Source organism: Eupeodes corollae, chromosome 1, assembly GCF_945859685.1.
Source record: "Eupeodes corollae chromosome 1, idEupCoro1.1, whole genome shotgun sequence".
Taxonomy (NCBI): domain Eukaryota; kingdom Metazoa; phylum Arthropoda; class Insecta; order Diptera; family Syrphidae; genus Eupeodes; species Eupeodes corollae.
This window is the reverse complement of record NC_079147.1, coordinates 96,981,282-97,001,428: the sequence shown is the minus strand read 5'-3', so window position 1 is coordinate 97,001,428 and position 20,147 is coordinate 96,981,282. Positions and strand designations below refer to the sequence as shown.

Genomic DNA, 20,147 nt, shown 5'->3' with positions numbered 1-20,147 from the left:
CAAAACAAGAGAGAAGGCAAAACGTCGAACGGCTACAATCGCCAAACCCTTCTCCGAACGAGTTACAAGTAAGCTCTCCCGAAGTTCTCTGCCTCTAACAGAATGTATTGAAAACCAGTGGCAACATTGCCAACATTCAATCAGAGAAACCGCCTCTGATGTGCTACAAACAAGAAACTTTTGGTTTGATGAGGAATGTCGGCTGTCAAATGCAGGAATACAACAGGCACGCAAAGCGGCGCAGAGCTGCTTAGAAGTACGAGAGCTGCTCACGAGTTCTATTAGGGCAAGACGAGACACCGACTGCCCAGGAGGAAAAAGAGAGAAAGAGTATGACAAGCGTGCATTCAAAGATATTGAAAAGTTCAAAAGCAGAAATAAAGTTTCAACATTTTATGAGCAGGTGAAACGAAATTCACAAGCACATAAAACTCGAACCGAAGACTGCAAAGACGAAAGTGGAAACTTCATAGGGGAACCGCAGTCAATGCTGAGGATATGGAAGGACCACTTCTGTAGACTGTATCGACACCCACCATCTCTTCATCGCCTTCAAGGTCGCATATGGTAGCATTTACAGGGACGAGTAATGTTTAGTTTTGGCATCGCTGCCAAACTTGTCTAATTGTGTAGGATGATCATGGGAATTGGCGCTGCTCCATAAAGGTTGGAAATAACTTAACATAAGCTTTCGATGTCAAGGACAACGAACTTCGGATATGTACGTGGAATGTTAGGTCCCTTAACAGATCACGTGCAGCCGAACAATAAGCGGAAGCCCTAAACTGTTGCAAGGCAGATATTACAGCCATCCAAGAAGTGCGATGGGATGGACTGCGATATCTACTACGGCGACTGATACCGAGAACAAAGACATCGTCTATTTGGGTGTGGATTTGTTGTTGGAACTAGGCTCAGGCAAAAAGTCTTGAGTTTCAACAATGTGAGCGAGCGCATCACGACAATCCGCATCAAGGCTAAATTCGCCAACATAAGCCTAATATGCGCGCATGCCCCAACAGAGGAGAAAGATGAAGACACCAAAGACATATTCTTCGAGCTCTTGGACAAGACATACATATGAGCAGTGCCGTGACTATGACAATAAAATTGTCTTAGGAGATTTTAATGCCAAGCTAGGAAGAGAAGACATCTTTGGGTGGCACTATCGGGAGATACAGCCTGCACGACACCACGTCCGACAACGGATTCAGGCTGATCGATTTGGCTGCGGGGCGTAACGTTCTGGTAGCTAGTAAGCAATTCACACATCTGATCAAGCAACTGTCAACCAGATTGACCACATTGCGATTGACGCACGACACTTCTCCAGTATATAGGATATCCAAACTTTCCGAGGGGCCAACATTGACTGGGATCACTACCTCGTTGTAGCAAACGTACGTCTACGGATATCCCGGTCCAAGCCAAAACAAGAAAGTACCGTGAGAAGATTTGACGTTAGACGGCTACAATCTACAGACTGCCATGTCCTTTTCCGATCGAGTCGCTAATAACCTCTTAAGGAGTCCTATGCTGCCTGCATTAAGCATTGAAAACCAGTGGCAACATTGCCTTGCAGCCATCAGAGATGCCGCCTCTGAAGTGCTAGGTTTCACACGGCCACCACAGCGAAACCCCTGGTTTGACGACGAATGCCGGCAAGCTCACGCAGCGAAACAAGAGGCATACAAAACGGCGCTGCACAAAAGGACTAGAGCTGCTCGCGAGCTCTACGAGCAGAAGAGGAGAGAGGAACACCGGCTTCTTAGACGGAAAAAAAGAGAGCATAAGAAACACGCGATCAAGGATATAGAGGGATGTCACAACAGGAATGAGGTTCGTAAATTTTACCAAAAGGTAAAAAAAAACCTCCCAAGGGTACCAGCCACGAACCGAAGCCTGTAAAGACGATCAAGGGAACATCGTAGTAGAACCACAGTCGATGCTGAGAATATGGAAAGATCACTTCTCCAAATTATATAACGGCGATGACGAACCGAATTCCGCTGTAAGGGAGATAGAACCACTCAACCTCGGCGACACAGATCAACAATTCCGCTTAACCAACCGTGACGAAGTGAAGATAGCTATATCTAAACTTAAGTCAAACAAAGCTGCTGGAGCTGACGGCATCGCTGCCGAACTATTCAAAGCAGCAGGCGATGACTTGGTACGGAGCATGCACCAACTCATCTGCAAAATATGGTCGGAAGAAAGCATGCCCGATGAGTGGAATCTCAGCATAGTGTGCCCGATACATAAGAAAGGAGACCCACTAAACTGCGCCAACCACAGAGGCATCAGTCTCCTTAACATTGCGTATAAGATCCTCTTTGCCGTATTATGTGAACGTCTGAAGCCATTCGTCAACAACCTGATTGGTCCTTATTAGTGTGGCTTCAGACCAGGAAAGTCCACTATCTACCAAATATTCACACTACGGCAGATCTTGGAAAAAAACTAGGAGCTTCAAATCGATACCCACCATCTCTTTATCGATTTTAAAGCCGCGTATGACAGAATCTATAGTGAAGAGCTCTACCGAGCAATGTCTAGTTTTGTCATCCCTGTCAAACTTATCCGTTTGTGCAGAATGACGATGGAGAATGTACGCTGCTCTATTCAGGTCGGAAAAGATCTTACTGATGCATTTGATGTCAAAAAAGGTTTTAGACAAGGCGATGCACTGTCATGCGACTTCTTCAACATCGTTTTGGAAAGAATTGTGCAAATCTCAACCGTCAACACTAGAGGCACAATCTTTCAAAGGTCCATCCAATTACTCGGATACGCAGATGATATTGACATAGTTGGAAGGTCAAAGCGTGATGTCAGTGGAGCGTTTTTGAGCATTGCGACGGAAGCGAAGAAGATGGATTTAGTGGTCAATGGGGGCAAGACCAAGTATATGCTGTCATCAAAAAAGGACACTGAACGACGACGTCTTGGACAAAACGTCAACATGGACAGCTATAACTTTGAGGTAGTTAAGGACTTTGTCTACCTAGGCACCGCTATTAATGCAGATAACGACACCAGCGCTGAAATCTAACGAAGAATAACTCTTGCAAATCGCTGCTTCTTTGGACTTAGAAGGCAATTGAGAAGTAAAGTCCTCTCTCGAGCATGTAAAATCACCATCTATAAAACACTCATCATCCCGGTTCTCATTTATGGGGCTGAGGCCTGGACCCTGTCAAAGAAAGATGAGAGCGTCTTAGGATGCTTCGAGAGAAAAATTCTTTGGGTGATTTTTGGTCCCGTACGCATAGATGGAGAATGGAGGAGAAGATATAACGACGAACTGTACGGGCTGTACAGCGACACTGACCTAGTTAGCAGAATTAAAGTCCAACGGCTTAGATGGCTAGGTCATGTAGAGCGGATGGACATCAACGCTCCAGCTCGGAAGGTCTTCGAATCCAATCCCGAGGGACGGCGCAGTTGAGGAAGACCGCGACTCAGGTGGCGCACCCAGGTGGGAGAGGACCTCAACCAATTTGGAGTGCGAAACTGGAGACAGCTAGCTAGGGACCGAGCTGGAGACGCATGTTGGTTGAGGCCCAGGTCCGCCCCGGACTCTAGCGCCACCTTAAGTAAGTAAAATGCTCACCTTTTTTTTAAACTGCTGTGGTAGCACGATGTCAATGGAATTTTTGTGAGTATTGAGACAGAGGCAGCAAAAATGTCATCTCAAGAAATGGCCCTATAATTTGGTTAACTTGCTCGTGTGATTTGACACCCATGAAATATATTTTGAAGAATCTAACACTTGACGCAATGTTGACGAAAAAAACTGAGTGTGCAAGAGAAATTATTAAATATCAAATTGGACAACAAATTACGAAATTTAATGAGCTTATCATATCCCTGGAGAAGGGATGTGAGTCTGGAAACGAAAATGAAAAGCTTTTGTCAGCGAAACAATTAATTCGATTAAAGTTGCAGGCATGAGATCATTTAAAAAATGAGGAAAAGGGTCAGTGACAAAAAGATGTAAAGATTTTCTCCACCGTTCTCTGAGATTAAACATGAGATCTTCAGTGGACCTATTGCTACGAAATCCGTATTGCTGGTCATTAAAAAACTTTCGTTCCTCAAGATATTTCTTAAGTTCATAATCAATCAGCGCTGCATGACATTAGAAACAAAAGACGTTAGTGCTATCGTTCGATAATTTGAAAGAGAAGAAGATTCGCTTTTTTTTTTTTTGAATTAACTAAACAAATGCTGTTTTCCAACTACTCGGAACGAGCATAGAAAAATAGGATAGGTGGAAAAACTTACGCATTGGTTTCGCGAGCGTGAAAGAATACCTCTTCAGAATAATAGCGCGGATACTTAGGACTCTCGTCACAGTACGAAAAATGATTGGTCCAATAGAATCATTCACGCGTTCAAGAACTAGGGGAGCCATGACACTATCTGGTAAGGTGGAATTTTCGTCAAACTGCCTGGAAAACAAATTTGCTTTCTCAATAGAGCTAACTAAAAGAGTGCCATTGACAACAAGCTTAGGGACCGGGGAAGAGGAAGAAACAGCTCGAATCGAACAGTAATTTAACGTTGCCAAACGGTTCTCTTTGGAGCTCGTTCTTTAACTTGTTTAGTTTGGAACGAGAAGCAAGCATATATGACACTATCGTCCGATGTGCCTTAAGGCGTCAAAACAATGATTATGTGTTTATCAGGATCAGATATAAGAAACAAGTCAAGTGTATTTTCTGCTTAGCCGTCATCGTCTGATACTCGATTAGGCTCATTGACAAACTGAGTAAGATAGTTGAACTCAGCAAAAATAGCACACATTCCTTCGGGTGTTGTTTAGCCCTAATGGAGAAGCCACGATGAATTGTAAACAATGAAATCGCCCATTATAAACGATTTCAGTGTAAGGCTCGTTTCACAATACACGGTTTTGACCGTACGGCAAAAAACCGGACGGCGACATTTTGTTAGAGGCGCGAAGAAGAGCATATACGCTTTTATATTTTACGGTCATGGAAAAATGACGACGCCGCGCCGTGTAGCAACCGTCTACTGCCACTACAGTATACGGCAGCCGGACGGTGCGATAAGCTTAGTGGCGTACGTGGCGAAATGCATGCATTCACATCATACGATTTTATTCGTGCGACAGAGTTCGATCAGCCACTTCAAGACACGATACTTAGCACAGGAACCCTGCATATATCGTGTTTTACCATACGGTATGAACCGTTTAATGGGTAATTAGTCATTGATCTGGTTTATGCCTTCGGGTTTTTTGCCGTATGATCAAAACCGTATAGTGTGAAACGAGCCTAAGGATACATGTGGATAATTCCTTGGTTGGAGTCAGACAGAACATCAAATTCCTGAGAAGTCGAAACTCTGTCCAGATTTGGTCTCTGATAAAGGAAATAATAGTGATAATAATAATAATGTGTTAATTCACGGAAAGTTTTAACCACACAAAATTAAAGAAGGAGTTGGTAAAATTGCCGTATTGTGGTAAAAGTTAATAGGTAATATCATTCCTTATATATATGGCGGGCTCACAATGGGAGAATAATGGCACCAAGCAATACCCTACCCATGTATATAAAATTCAGCAGGATCGGAATCCTCACGTACTTGGGTTTCACTCAGTGTTCCTGTCTTCAATATTGAGTTTAAATAAATATTTATAGCATTTCAAACAATTTCCAAACTCAAATTATTTATGTTAAGGGTTATGTTGTGTTTTTCACGTTAGCCTTGGGAACACGTTATTCTTTGTATTTAATATTTTACAAACTTCAAAGGTAAGATTTGAATTCAGGGCCACTTATTCCTTTAAAAAAGTATTGTTTTACTTGTGAGACATAAATTAAAACTTTATTTTGCTCATATTATGTTAATTAGGTATTTTCCATAAAAAGAAACCATAAAATTAAAGAGTTATTTAAATCATCATTAACAATCTTTATTTAAGCTGTTCTAATAATTTGCAAAATCTTCAAAATCATAGTGTACTGTTATTAAAATTTAATACCATTCATCTTTCAATAAAAAGTTTTATTATTGTAAAACATTTAGTTCGCAATTTGAAACCAATAAAATTATGCAAATTTAACTAAATTCAGTTTTAAAAAATTAAGCAATTAAAGATTACCCAAAACGATATTTGTTATTTAACTTTTTCTTATTAAAAGTTAATTATTTAGTTCTACTATTATTACCTTGAATTAAGTTTTGATGTTATTTTATATTCCACAGTTTAATTATATTTCCATAAAAATTCGAGACAATTTTCAACTAAGTCTTTTATGATTTTACTATAGATTTAGACCAAATTAACTCCATAAACATATTTTATGTAGAAAATATATATATTTATTGTCTCATTTCAAAAAGAATTAAGAATTTTTCTATTTTAAGATAAAAGTGAAATTATATGATAAATCTTTGTTTATCTGAAATTAGATACAATTTTATGATAGTTTATGGTAAGTAGAAATGCTACAATTTGTATTTAAAATCTAAGTACATAAATATTTGTGTTTTAGAAAGATTACCCTCAATTACTTGTTTAAAGTAATTAAACTTTTTTGAGACAATATGGCAAAAAAACAAATACAAATACGCATAATTGTTATCAGTAATCATAGAATTAGTAATGACCACAGTTTCAAACTTATTGCGTGTTTGAGTTTTTTAAACTTAAGTTTGTTTTGTTATCTCAATAAAAATTAGTGTAGGTAACGAGAAAAACAGTTTGTTTACATTTGTAGAAATTTATAAACAAAATGTTAACCCTGGATTCGAAACAATAAATTAATGACATTGACTATAGCTATATACCTATGTTGTTTGACATTTCAAATCTATGTCATTTTCATCACTATCGGAATATTTTCATTGAACTGTAATAAATTTGAAATAATCTTAAATTCTTAGTGTTATTTTACATGTGTACAATTATTGTATTTACAAGTTTATATTTAATCAATGCTTACATATATGTATATGTACATATTTATACATATACTCGTATATAGTAATCAAATTTTCATGACGTAAAAATATATAGCAAGCAATTCAGAATTATCTTATTTAACACCACCCGCATGGAATAAAAATTGATAAAATACTTTCATTCACTCTAATCAACTTTATTAAGGTTGCATTTATTTTTATCAATAGGTTGCTTCTTTTTATCAGTCAAGTACTCGGTTCCTACAGTACTTGTACTTAAAAAAATTATAGGAAATCATCTATTGAAAGTACATATAAATGTAAATGTAATAAACGAGGAACTACGAACTTGCACCTTAACGCGACTACAGATGCATTGCACAGACACAAAAGTTGACTTCTGGCAAGGCTTAAACGCTTGTACCGGAGGTTTTTTCGACCCAAACAATCTGGAAATTAGGACATTGATGTTGTCAATAAAAAACGTAAGCAAATTGATCAAGAAAAACTATCGACTAAACATTAATTTGTAGGTATTGGTCAAGAAAATTCAGGCCGTTAATTCTAGTAATCAGAATATGTTTTCGCAAATTACCAAGGGCTTTAGAAGAAATGACCTTTATAGGGTAACGACATAATGCAGTGGCGATCCGAGAACCTTGGTTTTACCAGGTTCAGCGACGTAAACTTGACAAATACCACCATCGCCGAGCGAAACGGGACTAATACCCTATAAGTCAGTAAGATAGAGCTCCAGCTCATCTTCGATTCATTAAAGACAAAGATGGCTGCAGGTGTCGATGGTATATACAACATTGTACTTCGACATTTGCCTCAGGAAGCTATACCACTCTGTTCAGCAAAGTTCTGAATAATGCATATTTTCCGGTCCGTTGGAAAACAGCTGTGGTACATCCTCTCTCGAAAAAAGGGAAAGGACAACTTCAATCCGGCGAATCTCCGGTCGATGAGTCTTATTCCGATTATGAGTAAGGATTTGGGAAGGTTAAAAAAGATCTCTGTCCAAGTGGGTTAAGAACAACAAAATAATTTCGGATAATCAGTTCAGCTTTGAGGCGGGACATGACATTATTCATGCTGCGTCTAAGCTTGTTTCTGATATCCAGTGGAACAAATCCAAAAGGCAATGTACAGTTGCTTGTCTGGTTGACTTGGAAAAGGCCCTCGACACCATGTGTAAGAGAGTCTGTACTTAAAGCTCACCAGACTTGGCATAAGTAAACCAATGTTGTATGGTAGACGGTTTATCGTCAAAATTGGCAATGGAACATCTACCAACATCTTTCATACTAAACATGGTCTTTAACAGCGAGTGGTTAAATCGCCGATCCTGTTCAGCATTTACACCAGCGATCTAATAGTAAGTCTGAATCAGGCAGTAGCGTCCGCCGACGACTTAATTGCATACAGAACGGCCCCAAAAATTGAGGTTATCAACATACATTTGCAGTGTGACTTTGACAAGATTCAGCAGAAACTTGTAAAAAAAAAAAACATGTTCAGAAAGCATAATCTTATAACAAAGGGCTTTCTACTCGATATGAATTTGATATTTGCTTCCGAGGACGACGTAGTGCTACGTGTTTTGTTTTACTGGTGTATCAATATTAGCCAAACATGGTAAAATGGGTAATGTTGTTCTATTTTTGGCGAGTTTATCTTCTGTACAACTTAATAGAATATCTTTTACTTCTGCACCCAGTAATATTGAATATTGAGCTGCTATGAAATCTTTATAACAAACGAGTCCAGAGATTTAATAGCATCCTGACTATTTGAGAATAACCGGATATTAGATGTTGATACCACGTTGGGAGCGCGTCGAAAAACTGTGTTTCACAATAGTGTATGATACTGTTTGCTATAAGAATTAAGTTTAGTATTTCAAAACCCTTTAAACTTTGGATACTGTATGCCAAAATGCCTTATACATGTATCTCCGGAATTTCATCCCAAAATATTGTATCCTTATAAAGTGTGATTTCATATTTCTGTTATATAATTTGCACTTGATTTAATGCAATATTTTAAGCTAATAACTTTTTTAAAACACAAGAAATTCATGTTTTTTGAAACAATATTATTGGTATATGTTATTGTCTTAAGGGGGTATTCTGGTCTAGAGACATGAATTTTAGGTAATTTTTGAAGAGCAGTAAATAAAAGCAAGCAACAATTTTAGTATCAATTTTTTTACACATTATTTATTTACATTAGAAGCATACAAAAAAAAATAAAAAAGTAAAAAAAAAATCAAAATTCCGTTATTTATCCGCTGATGGAGTGGTGCGTCGCAAAAATTTGGTGCGTGACCATACCCACGATTTTAACTCTCCTAGAAATCTGAAATCAAAAAATAAAAAAGATTATTAATCTACAATAATGTCGCAATGTCTGGAACTACGGAAAAGTTAAAAACATTTTTTTTTACAAAATGGCGACTGCCTAAAGAAAAAAATTAAAATTTTACCACTTTTTTGAACATTCTTCGATTTTTTAAAAATAGTAAAAATGAAAATTTGGGGATGGCCGTAGTTCCGGACGTAGACAAGTCTCTAAAGAAGACTCTCTTAAAATTTCAAGTAAATCGGTTCGGCAGAACCTGAGAAATCGTGGGTATCAGATTCAACAAGACAGTTCTGAGAAAAACGCGTTTAAAGTTTCAAGTACAATTTTTGCAGTCTAAGTCATAAAATTATATTTTTTACTTACATTTATTCAATCTGCCATTCCTGCTGCATACATCGGACCTTCCTCGACTTCGAAAAAACTATTTTTGGCGTTTTTGTTTTCCATTCGAGCAGTTCTGGCCTCCTTTGATGCGCTAGATGCTCGTATCTCGGAGCGGTCAATCCGGGCGTTGTCTCGTCTGATAGCAAATGCATGCGCTTCTGGACCAATTTTCACTCCCATAATAGTCATCATCTTTAATATCGGTATAAAGCCTTCATTAAAAATGCATACAGCAATAAATGTTGCAATTTCAATGATGTGAGACCCGGAATGGATATGCTTTGGAGCGAATGTCCATATCAGCGAGTTTAGAGACTCATTATTATTTTGAGTTTCTGAACCTAAACATCGAGTCAATAACTCTTCTCATGATAAAGTCTCGTAAATTGGCTTCATAGTTTTCAAAACTTTACTACACAGAGGATTTTCGTGGTCAAACTCGTCTAATGTTCCTTCAGATGCAGCTTTTTGCCACTTACACCAACTCTCCGCACCAGGTGGGCAATACATATGTTGTGGGTTTTTATTTGTAGAACTATTATGGTAGTACGTTGCCCAAATTGCATTTCTCATGTTCTCAACAGAATCAGGATGCCGGCGAATCGCTAAGCCATAGTATAAAGACAATTTATTGATGACTTTATCAGTTAATTTGCCTTCACCTTTTCCACCAACCCCAGTATTATCTTTTTTCGCTTTTCGTAGCCTCGCACCCATTCTTTTTTGGACGTGTCCTACGCACTCTTTTTTTTGCACAAGTGGGTCACCATCGTAAGGATCTATATCAAGTATACCCTTGAACGTCTTAGTGTCACCATCTCCAATATACTTTATGTATTTCCTCCGATCTACAGAACATTTCGACGATAGCATCAACTTCCATTTTGCCCGCACTTCCTTTATGGTTTATTGTACAGGATTCTTCATGATCTTCATACCAATCGTTGTATGCAGAAATATCGGATTTTTTCTTATTTTTCCAAACATTTCAGCCTTGACAAAAACTGGATTTGACCACGGTATCAACGACCTTCTTACAATTTTTTGCTACAAGTGTATTTACTCCGAATAGCGAATTGAAACCTCTTTTTTTCCATGTGCCATCGCCGGAAACAGTGAAATCCGTTGGACTGTCATTAGAATCGGAAGCTGAAATTAACTCTTTTTCTTCATTCACAGCTTTGGAGATAATGAAATCATAAACTGTAGATGCGACCACGTGTATGTTTTTGACACAAGAATAAGAAGAGATTGATATTCCTTGACAAATATCCATTATGCTGCAGAAGATATTTAATCCTTCCCTGCCAACTCCCAAAAGCCGCATAGCAAATATCACTCGTCGGTTTACTTCGAAGGATTTGTCAACGAATGGACATGATGGAATGTAGCGTAGACTATCGCAACTGCATTGTAATACAATTTTGAACCCGAGTCCGCGTTGAGCCGTTCTTGAAAATCTAATCTCGTTGTTGCATGTAGAACACGAAACAAACGAAGAAATCGCTGAAAAGACCGTGAAAAACTCCAAAATACAGTAGCCGTAATTATTATCTATAATCAACTCTTCATCATTTGATTTCCTCAATTTTGCTGCTGATGCACTCGTAAAACTGGTGTTTTCCTGTTCCGTAAATCTATTGCCGTGAAAACGCCTTTTTTTTTGTCGCTCTGGACGCGTAATCCTTCGCGCTGAGGATTTTTTATCCATTTTATTTAAAAAAATTGAAATCACTCAAAATATTTTTACACTCACAGCACATCCGTTCACACGTGGTTTACAGGGCGAATACTGAATATAAAAAAACACAGGTCACCTATATACATAATTATATAAACTCTTTTGTTCCGTTATATATGTATGTGTATATATAAGCCATTTTGTTCCGTTATTATATGTATATATATATATGTGTATATATATATATATATATATATATATATATATATATATATAAGCCCTTTTGTTCTGTTATATATATATACATATATATACATAACAAATATATATCAGAGAACCCCATTATGTCTTTTGTTCGATTAGTTGCAGCCCAACCGATTTGGATGGCTGCTCAGCAAAAAACTTATTTCTCCGAAAATAATTTGAATTTGGGAAAATCCTCTCGTAGACATATTCTTAAATAGTTAAACTATGAAAATATGAAAAAAAAAAATCGATTTTTTTTTATTTCTAGACCAGAATACCCCCTTAAATTTTTTTGTTAAAGCAGGGCTGGTACAAAATTCTTATGATACTTTTTTCTTAAAAATGTTGTGTTCTAAAAATTCTTTAATACAAGAATTTACCCAGTTTTTAAATATACAATTTTGTTCCATAGAATTTTAAGTATAGGAAATTTCATTCATACAGAATTTTGTAATACGAAATTTTGAAGTAAAGTATTTTATTTGCAGTATTATGTCCCATGCAGTAATGAGAGACCTAGTTTTAGCCGTTCAAAGTATACACGGCTTTACCAATTCCATCATAATGCAATGCAATTGTCTATTTTACTAGAGCATAGGCCGATAAAATAACGGCTAAAAAGCTTGAGACAAGTAATTTTATGACGTTCGAGTGCGTTTTTATGATAATGTCACCAATCAATTTAAAATCTCTTCTTTGGATACTGTCTAAGAGGGTTAGTTTGGTAATTAGAGCACCAGTCTAGGAAGAGAATTTGTCGTATTGGACGTATATATGTTTTGTAGATTGTAGACTAGAAGGAGAGACAAATTTCTTTCATCGTCTCAAAAAACCTAGACATATTGCGACATTTTTGGTTGCTCATACACATTCTGAGGATATCGGTATTTGTTGATTCGTTCTGAAAACGAATTTAAAAAGCTAAGCTAAAAGCTAATTTCGTAAGCAAAATAATTAATTGGATCTTAAGTCTCATACAGGAGATTATTTATAAAAATAAGGAAAAGGGTCGGGAAAAAACGGAGCCTTCGGTCACACTGCATTTGGGTTTCAGACTTAAATGTGTCCAATACAACTTTTACTGAATAGTTCGAAAGAAAATTTCTAATCTAACGAAGAAGAGATTCGTCAATGCCAAAAACAAGCATTTTTGATAAGAGAGCAAGATGTTATACTCTATCAAATGCCTTTAAAATATCAAGACCAATAATCTTAATTTTTCCAAAACGATGTAATGATTTGTTTCACTGTTCGTTCGGATGAACCATGAGATCACCAGTGGACCCATTGCTCTGCGAAAGCCATACTGCTGGAAGGTTTCGTTTCTCAAGCTATTTCTTAAGCTGATGATTAATCAGCGTAACCATGACCTTAGAAAAAGGGAGGATAGTCCCAGTCGATAATTTGAGAGATTAGAAAATTCGTCTTTTTTGGGGAGGGCTGAACAAATTCTGTTTTCCAACTACACGGAACGAGCCTAGAAGAATAGGAACGAGCCTAGAAGAATAGGTTAGTTGGAAAAACTTACGCAGTGGTTTTGCTAGCGTGGAAAAACACCTCTTCAGAACAAAAGTGGGGATACCATCCGGACCAGTGGAATTCCCCCTATTGTTCTGAAGAGGTGTTCTTTAACGCTGGCAAAACCACTGTGTAAGCTTTTTCCATCTGTCCTATTCTACAGGTCTCTTCCCGAGTGCATGGAAAACTGCATTTATCCAGCCTGTCCCTAAAAAAGGCGAATCCTCCTCTCCCTCTAACTATCGTCCAATAGCACTCTCGTCCCTTCTTTCCAAGGTCATGGAAACGCTGATCAATTATCAGCTCAAGAAATAACTCGACGATCGAAAGATCTGATATTTACAAAATAAACGGTGGTGTGCCCCAGGGATCCGTTTTGTCTCCGACGCTCTTCCTTATTTTTATAAATGATCTTTTGTCTGAAACTTCTAACTCACACCCTCAGCTTTTCATATTCGTTTTTAGATTCTCATCCTTGTCCTTCGGATGTGGAACTTCAACGGCAGCGTATGATAAGCTAATTAAATTCTGATCTTGACAGCATTGTACAATGGGGAATCAAAAACCGTGTAGAATTTAATGCTTCGAAAACTCAATGGTGTCTCCTATCGTTAAAGCGTAACCCACCCCCGATGCGGCTATCCATGAGCGGCATTTGCATCGAGGAAACTAATCAACTTTCAGTACTCGGTATGAATATCACAGATCACCTCTTATGGAATGATCACATTCGATATTGCAAAAAAAGCTGCTAGGTGCTTTGGATTTCTCCGACGGTGCAAGAAATTTTTCACCTCTTCTGATCTGGCTGTAATTTATAAAGCCTTCATTCGTCCAAAACTTGAATATAACTCGTATATTTGGGCAGGTGCCCCTAAAACAAGTTTATGTATCTTGAACAGGATCCAAAAAATAGCTTTGAAAATGATAGGCGATAGAACTATAACCGAAACAATTACGTTACTTGAACACCGCCGCAATGTTTCATGCCTTTCATGGTTCTACCGATATTTTTATAAACAATGTTCTATCGAATTAGCCAGTTGTATTCAGCCGTAATACTCGTATTTCTAGGAATGCACATCAGTTTAACCTTGAGCGGACGTACTTTCAAGTATAGAGATTCTTTTTTTAACCGCACATCGAGAATGTGGAATGCTTTACACAGCTCTGTTTTTAACTATCATTTTGATATTCAAAACTTTAAGGCCAATGTGCATCGAAATCTTCTCTTTAATCCTTCCCTATTTTCCTAACCCTCGCACTGTGTTTAAACTTTAAACATGTTAAGGGTATTAATAAACCCTTGAGTGCCCATTTATTATTAAAAAAAAAATTGGGAATGTTGAGATCTTCTAGAACCCTCACCACAGTTCGAATACGAAAAAAATCCCCGTTCAAGAGCTAGGGGAGCCATGAAACATTCTGATGAGAATGCCTGGAAGTGCGAGCTTAGGATTAATAGTTCGAGTAGGCAAAGCCAATGGTTAATTCGACAAAATATTGTGTGTAAAAATGTCGCCAAAACAACGAAAGTCATTTAAATTTGCGCCTATATTCAAACACTTTTTTTGGATTTTGTCTAAAAGTATCAGACTTGCTTAGGGACACATGATCAAATATGTGACTTTTGCAAACGAGCTTGCAATAACATGGTCTTGGAAAACCAGTGTAAAGTATGTAGTTTCTTACAAATGAACAAACTTTATTTTCGGTCGAATAAAACACTTACTGATATAAGAAACAAATTCCTCTATAAGTATGGACAGTTTATAACATGCTTCAGTTAAGTATGTTTCAGTTAGTTCATATGAATAAAGTAAATAATCAAAACAAACAAAATAATTAACTAATTAACGACAAATTAACCCACAATTATCCAACTTATCCAACAATTTGTGTAATTATTCCTTAACTCGACATTCTTTATTTCCAATACAAATATATTTCTTTTAAGGAAATTTTATTCAAATTTCTATCTCATTTCGTTTGATGCGGAGTGTTTAATGGAGTCGCGATGTTAATATTTTAATTGTTATTTATGTTTTTATATAGCTTACCACTGCCTTCATCCCCAAGGAAATTACCCCATCCACCGCATGAGTACGATGTTCCATCTGGATTGCGTAGCAAGGCATTTGATCCTGTTCCCGAGATCAAAACTAGACCACCAATTGGTGATGCGGTAAACACACTGCCCACTGTATCACTACAAACAACATAGCTGTCAGCAAGGTCTGGGAAAGACTCTTTTAATTCCCTTGCAAGTTTCTGGTTTGTGGCTTCCTGCAAAATCAATTGAAAAGAAAATCATTTAAATAAATAAGTAAGCACTTTTCAAGTCTTGAACAAATTTCATAAAACATATAACTTTTTCTTATAAACAAACAATTTTACAACGAACAAACGTTAATGCCATTCCGAGCTTATGGCTTTTTCTTACCTGTTCGCAGCCACTCAAGCTCAAACCCAAACTGGACAAACGTGTATCATTTGGTATTTGAGCGTCTGACTTTGCTCGATTAACCATGTCGGCTATTCGTCGAGCGCATTCCGGAATTCCAAGCATCCAGTGATTGGTACCCAGGCCAGTTGTCTTTGCTACACACTCCCCGTCAGCATTGCAAATTACCAAACAAGAGTGGGTTGCACCACTGAAAGTATAAAAATTTAAAAGTAAAAGTATAAATATTGAAAAAAAAAATAACTTTTGTTTGAATTTAAATAAAACCACACATAAATTTAAATTTATTAAACATTTGAGTATAGGAAATGGTCAGTGGGTCGATGACTTAAGGTAGGAGTGAGGTATAACGGAAGTTATGCATACTTTTTGATTATTGTTATTAAAAATCTGGTTTTGATGGTTTCGAGCCATTATAAAGAAAACAAGTCCAATAAAAAAGCTTAACCTTGAAATATGTGTGTTATGTGTTATAGCTGGTGTCTTGGTTTAAATGAATGTCTTTGCCGGCCTTGCAGCATTTTATATGGGTTTTAATAAAAGCAGTAAGACTTAAGTTTTTGCATTGAAGTAGAAGAATGTGTTTTTTTTTAATTTATAGAAATAATTTAATAAAATATTTAAAATTAAATCTTTTTAAACAGCAAAACGTTGTTGTTATACCGTTTTTCAAGAAATTTTTAAAATCATCAAGTTTTCAGTTGGAAAAATATAGAATTTTCCAATCAGAGGATTCATTTTGATACTAAAAAATCAAGTTGTTTTTTGAAGAAAATTAACGAATCTTTATGTTGTTCAAAAAGGAAGGTATTGTATAAACAATGGATAGGAATATTAGCCAAATGATTTGCATGGTTTTGGTTTAAATAATTTTGTTTGTTGAACAGAAAAAAAAACGTAATTTTGTCAACTCCTACTCGAACGGGTTTCAAATACGGAAACTCTTATTATACCCGATTAAATATTTTAACAAGATCAAGATTTTAAGCAACAATAATATTTTAATTTGTGTTCATTAGAAAATATATGTAGTTTATGTTATTAAGGAATCATAACAGGATTACCAACTAACTTCTACTTTTTTGGCCTTGGTATAATTTTATATAAAAAAAGATTATTTTCAAAATTGTTATACGTTTTTCAATACATTTTTTTTTTCATAAAAATTGGAATTATTGGCGTTAGGTCTTTCGCCAAAAACGATGTCATAAGGCCCGAAAAATAAAACAAAAATCGCCAAAAAATACAAAGGGATTGTGGTAATGCCCAAATAAAGTTTAGATACAAAAGAACAAAATTGTTTGTTGTCATTTTGCCCAAAAGATTTGAAATTTTGAATTAAGTTCTCATGAAGTAGGGATTGGGTTTAGTAGCGTTTATTTTGGGCATTACGACGATTATGATTCCTATCGTTTCTATCTTATCACCTAACGACATATAACCATAAAATGACATAAAGCCCAAAAAGAGAAACATCGTCGTAACAAATATCACTAAGAAAACGTCACAAACCCAAATAAAATGTTTTATTTCACTTTAAAAATTTGCCTTTTTTCACTTTCTAATAGTAAAATAGTGCCAACCATATTCGCTACACTTTGTGAACTAACATTTTTTTCGTTTAATGTTTGGGCGATACCATTTAAAACTCAAAATATCGTAGTGCCCAAAATAAACAAAAATTTTGTCAGAACGCCTAAATGGTGAAACAGATGACATCTTTTAGGTGATATGTCGATAAGTAATTAAGGCGTTGTGATAATTTAAAACTTATTGACATTAATTTTAGACACGAATTAGTTTTTCTTTTGAAAATGTTTTTGGGCGATATGACATTTTTAATATCTTGGAGTTATAACTTCCCATAGGAAGTTATTGTAATGGGTCCGATTTATCAAATTGAAAATTTTGACATTTCTCGACATTTCAAGGTCCCTAGAGTCGAAATAAAAGATTTTTAGAAAGATGTCTGTGCGAGCGTGTGTACGTACGTTCGTACGTCCGTACGTCCGTACGTTCGCGAAGTTTTTTCGTCCTCCATAGCTCAAGAACCAGAAGAGATATCAACTTAAAATAAATTTTGTTATACAGACAATAAGACAGAAAGATGCAGAAAGGGCTCTAAAAAAAAATGCGTGGGTGGTTTTTTTACCATAGCAGTTTGAAAAAAAGGTGAAAATTTTGGTTAACCCTAAATATCTTACGAACAAAAAACGCTAGAGACTTGAATTAAATTTTATATAGTAAAATGTAACGTGATATGAAAGAAGTATATTTTTTAAAAAAATCCATTTAACGTTTTTTTCTATACAAACAAACTGAAAAAAAAATTTGTCATCTCCAAAATTTTACGACTGAAATATGATTTCATCTCTAAAACAATTTTAACAACGAAGAATAATGTTTCTGACATCTGATAAAATTTTGAGAAAAATCTAATTGACATTTTTTTTATAAAATATAAAAATCTAAATCGTAAAAATTGAATATCGATTCAAATTTTTTTTCAAAAACTTGAAAATTAGGCTTCAAGCTTATTTTATCTTTTGAGAAATATTGTTTTCAACATTTTGAAAAATGTTGAGAAAAATGGAATGGACAGTTTTTTTTTACAAAAAATAAAGACCTAAAAAAAATGTATAAAAGTTGGTAAAAATTGATTTTCGACTCAAATATCTTTTCAAAACTTTGAGATATTGACTTTAATTTACTTTAATCTTTCAAAAAATATTGTTGTCAACATTCAGTTAAAGTTTGAAAAAAATCAAATTGACAGTTATTTACAAAAAATTAAAAACCGAAAAAAAAATTAACAAAAGTTGGTAAAAATGATTTTCGACTCAAATATCTTTTCAAAACTTTGAAATAATAGCTTCTAACTAATATTTTCTTATAAGAAATATTGTTTTCAACATTAGGACACATTTTGAGCAAAATCGAGTTGACAGTTTTTTTACAAAAAATAAAAACCTCAAAAAAAATGTATAAAAGTTGGTAAAAATCTATTTTCGACTCAAATATCTAACAGTCCATAACTTCTTCTAAATAATACTTTACATTTATTTATAATATGTAAGGAAATGTTACAGCATTTTTCAAAGTTTGATTTCTTTGATAAAGGAATCTTATATTTCAGAAACCACTAATATGCTAAACGAATGGAGGATTGGTCGGACAAATTTTCTCAAAAATTTGGTTTCAAAATAAATTTATTTTTAGTATAACTTTTAATAAAAAATGTTCTAGTGCTGAACAACTCTTAGACAAAAATGCAAAAGAGTTAAATGAAATTCAATTGTTTTCATAGAAATTTAAACGAAAGCTAAGATATTCCTAAAGCTGAACAAATACACAACCGAGCCAATTGGCTTTGATCATTTGAACACGGATTTACAGATCGGTTATTAACTTCCCATAGGATGTGATTGTAATGGGTTTGATTTGTCAAATTGAAAATTTTGACATTTCTTGACGTTTCAAGGTCCCTAGAGTCGAAATAAAAGATTTTTAGAAAGATGTCTATGCGTGGGTATGTACGTACGTTCGTGAAAGGCAAAAAGATGCAGAAAGGGCTCTCCCGAAAATTGCGTGGGCGTTTTTTTTTTTACCAAAGCAGTTTAAAAGAAGGTGATAATTTTGGTTAACTCTAAATATCTTACGAACCAAAAACGCAAGAGACTTGAATTGAATTTTATATAATGTATTGTAAGGTGATACCAAACAAATGTATTTTTTAAAAATAAAAAAAAATGAAAAAAACAAAAATTGTCACCTCGAAAATTTTACGACAACAAAATAATTTTATCTCCAAAATTATTTTGTGCAACGAAAAATAAAGTTTTTAACATCTGGTAAAGTTATGAGAAAAATCAAACAGACGGTTTTTTTATAAAACATAAAAACATAAGAAAACATTACTCAAAGTTGGTAAAAATAGAATTTCGACTCAAATATCTTTTCAAAAACTTGAAATTTAGGCTTCAAACTTATTTTATCTTATAATAAATATTGTTTTCAACATTGATAAATGTGGAGAAAAATCGAATTGACAGTTTATTTACAAAAAATAAAAACTTACACAAAAAAATTAATAAAAGTTGTCAAAAATTAATTTTCGGCTCAAATATCACAACACTCAGTAAAATTTTGAGGAAAATCTAATTGACAGTTTTTCTTACAAAAAATAAAAACCTAAACAAAAAAAAAAACAGTGTGCCTGTTAATGCTATTAAGGCATTAGATGATTAATCTTATAGAAAATAATGTGCCAAGTAAAAAAAGATCTGTTTATACAAAAGCTGCCAACATGTGTATGAACCATAGTTTTTTCCAGTTTCGCAGTGAATATTTTAAGTCAACAAAAGGTACAAGTATTGGTAACCCACTAAGCCCTTTCATTGCTGAAATTTATATGGCAAAGCTTGAAATGAAATTGAAAGCTGAAGGTAGTTTACCAGAAGTTTTTTATCGGTATGTGGATGACATTTTTACAATTTTAAAAGAGTCAGAAAGTGATAATTTTTTAAATCTTTTAAATAATCA

At 35.2% G+C, this 20,147-nt stretch overlaps 1 protein-coding gene across 1 annotated transcript in view; it reads right to left on the bottom strand.

The window, feature by feature from the left end:
* LOC129940257 (N-acetyl-D-glucosamine kinase) overlaps nt 1-20,147 on the bottom strand; it is a 54,953-nt gene that overhangs the window by 1,348 nt on the left and 33,458 nt on the right. The window contains exons 2-3 of the mRNA XM_056048536.1: nt 15,585-15,795; nt 15,202-15,427 (exon numbers count right to left, since the gene is read on the bottom strand). Coding sequence (XP_055904511.1) covers nt 15,202-15,427; nt 15,585-15,795 — 437 coding nt within the window. The remainder of the gene's footprint in view (nt 1-15,201; nt 15,428-15,584; nt 15,796-20,147) is intronic.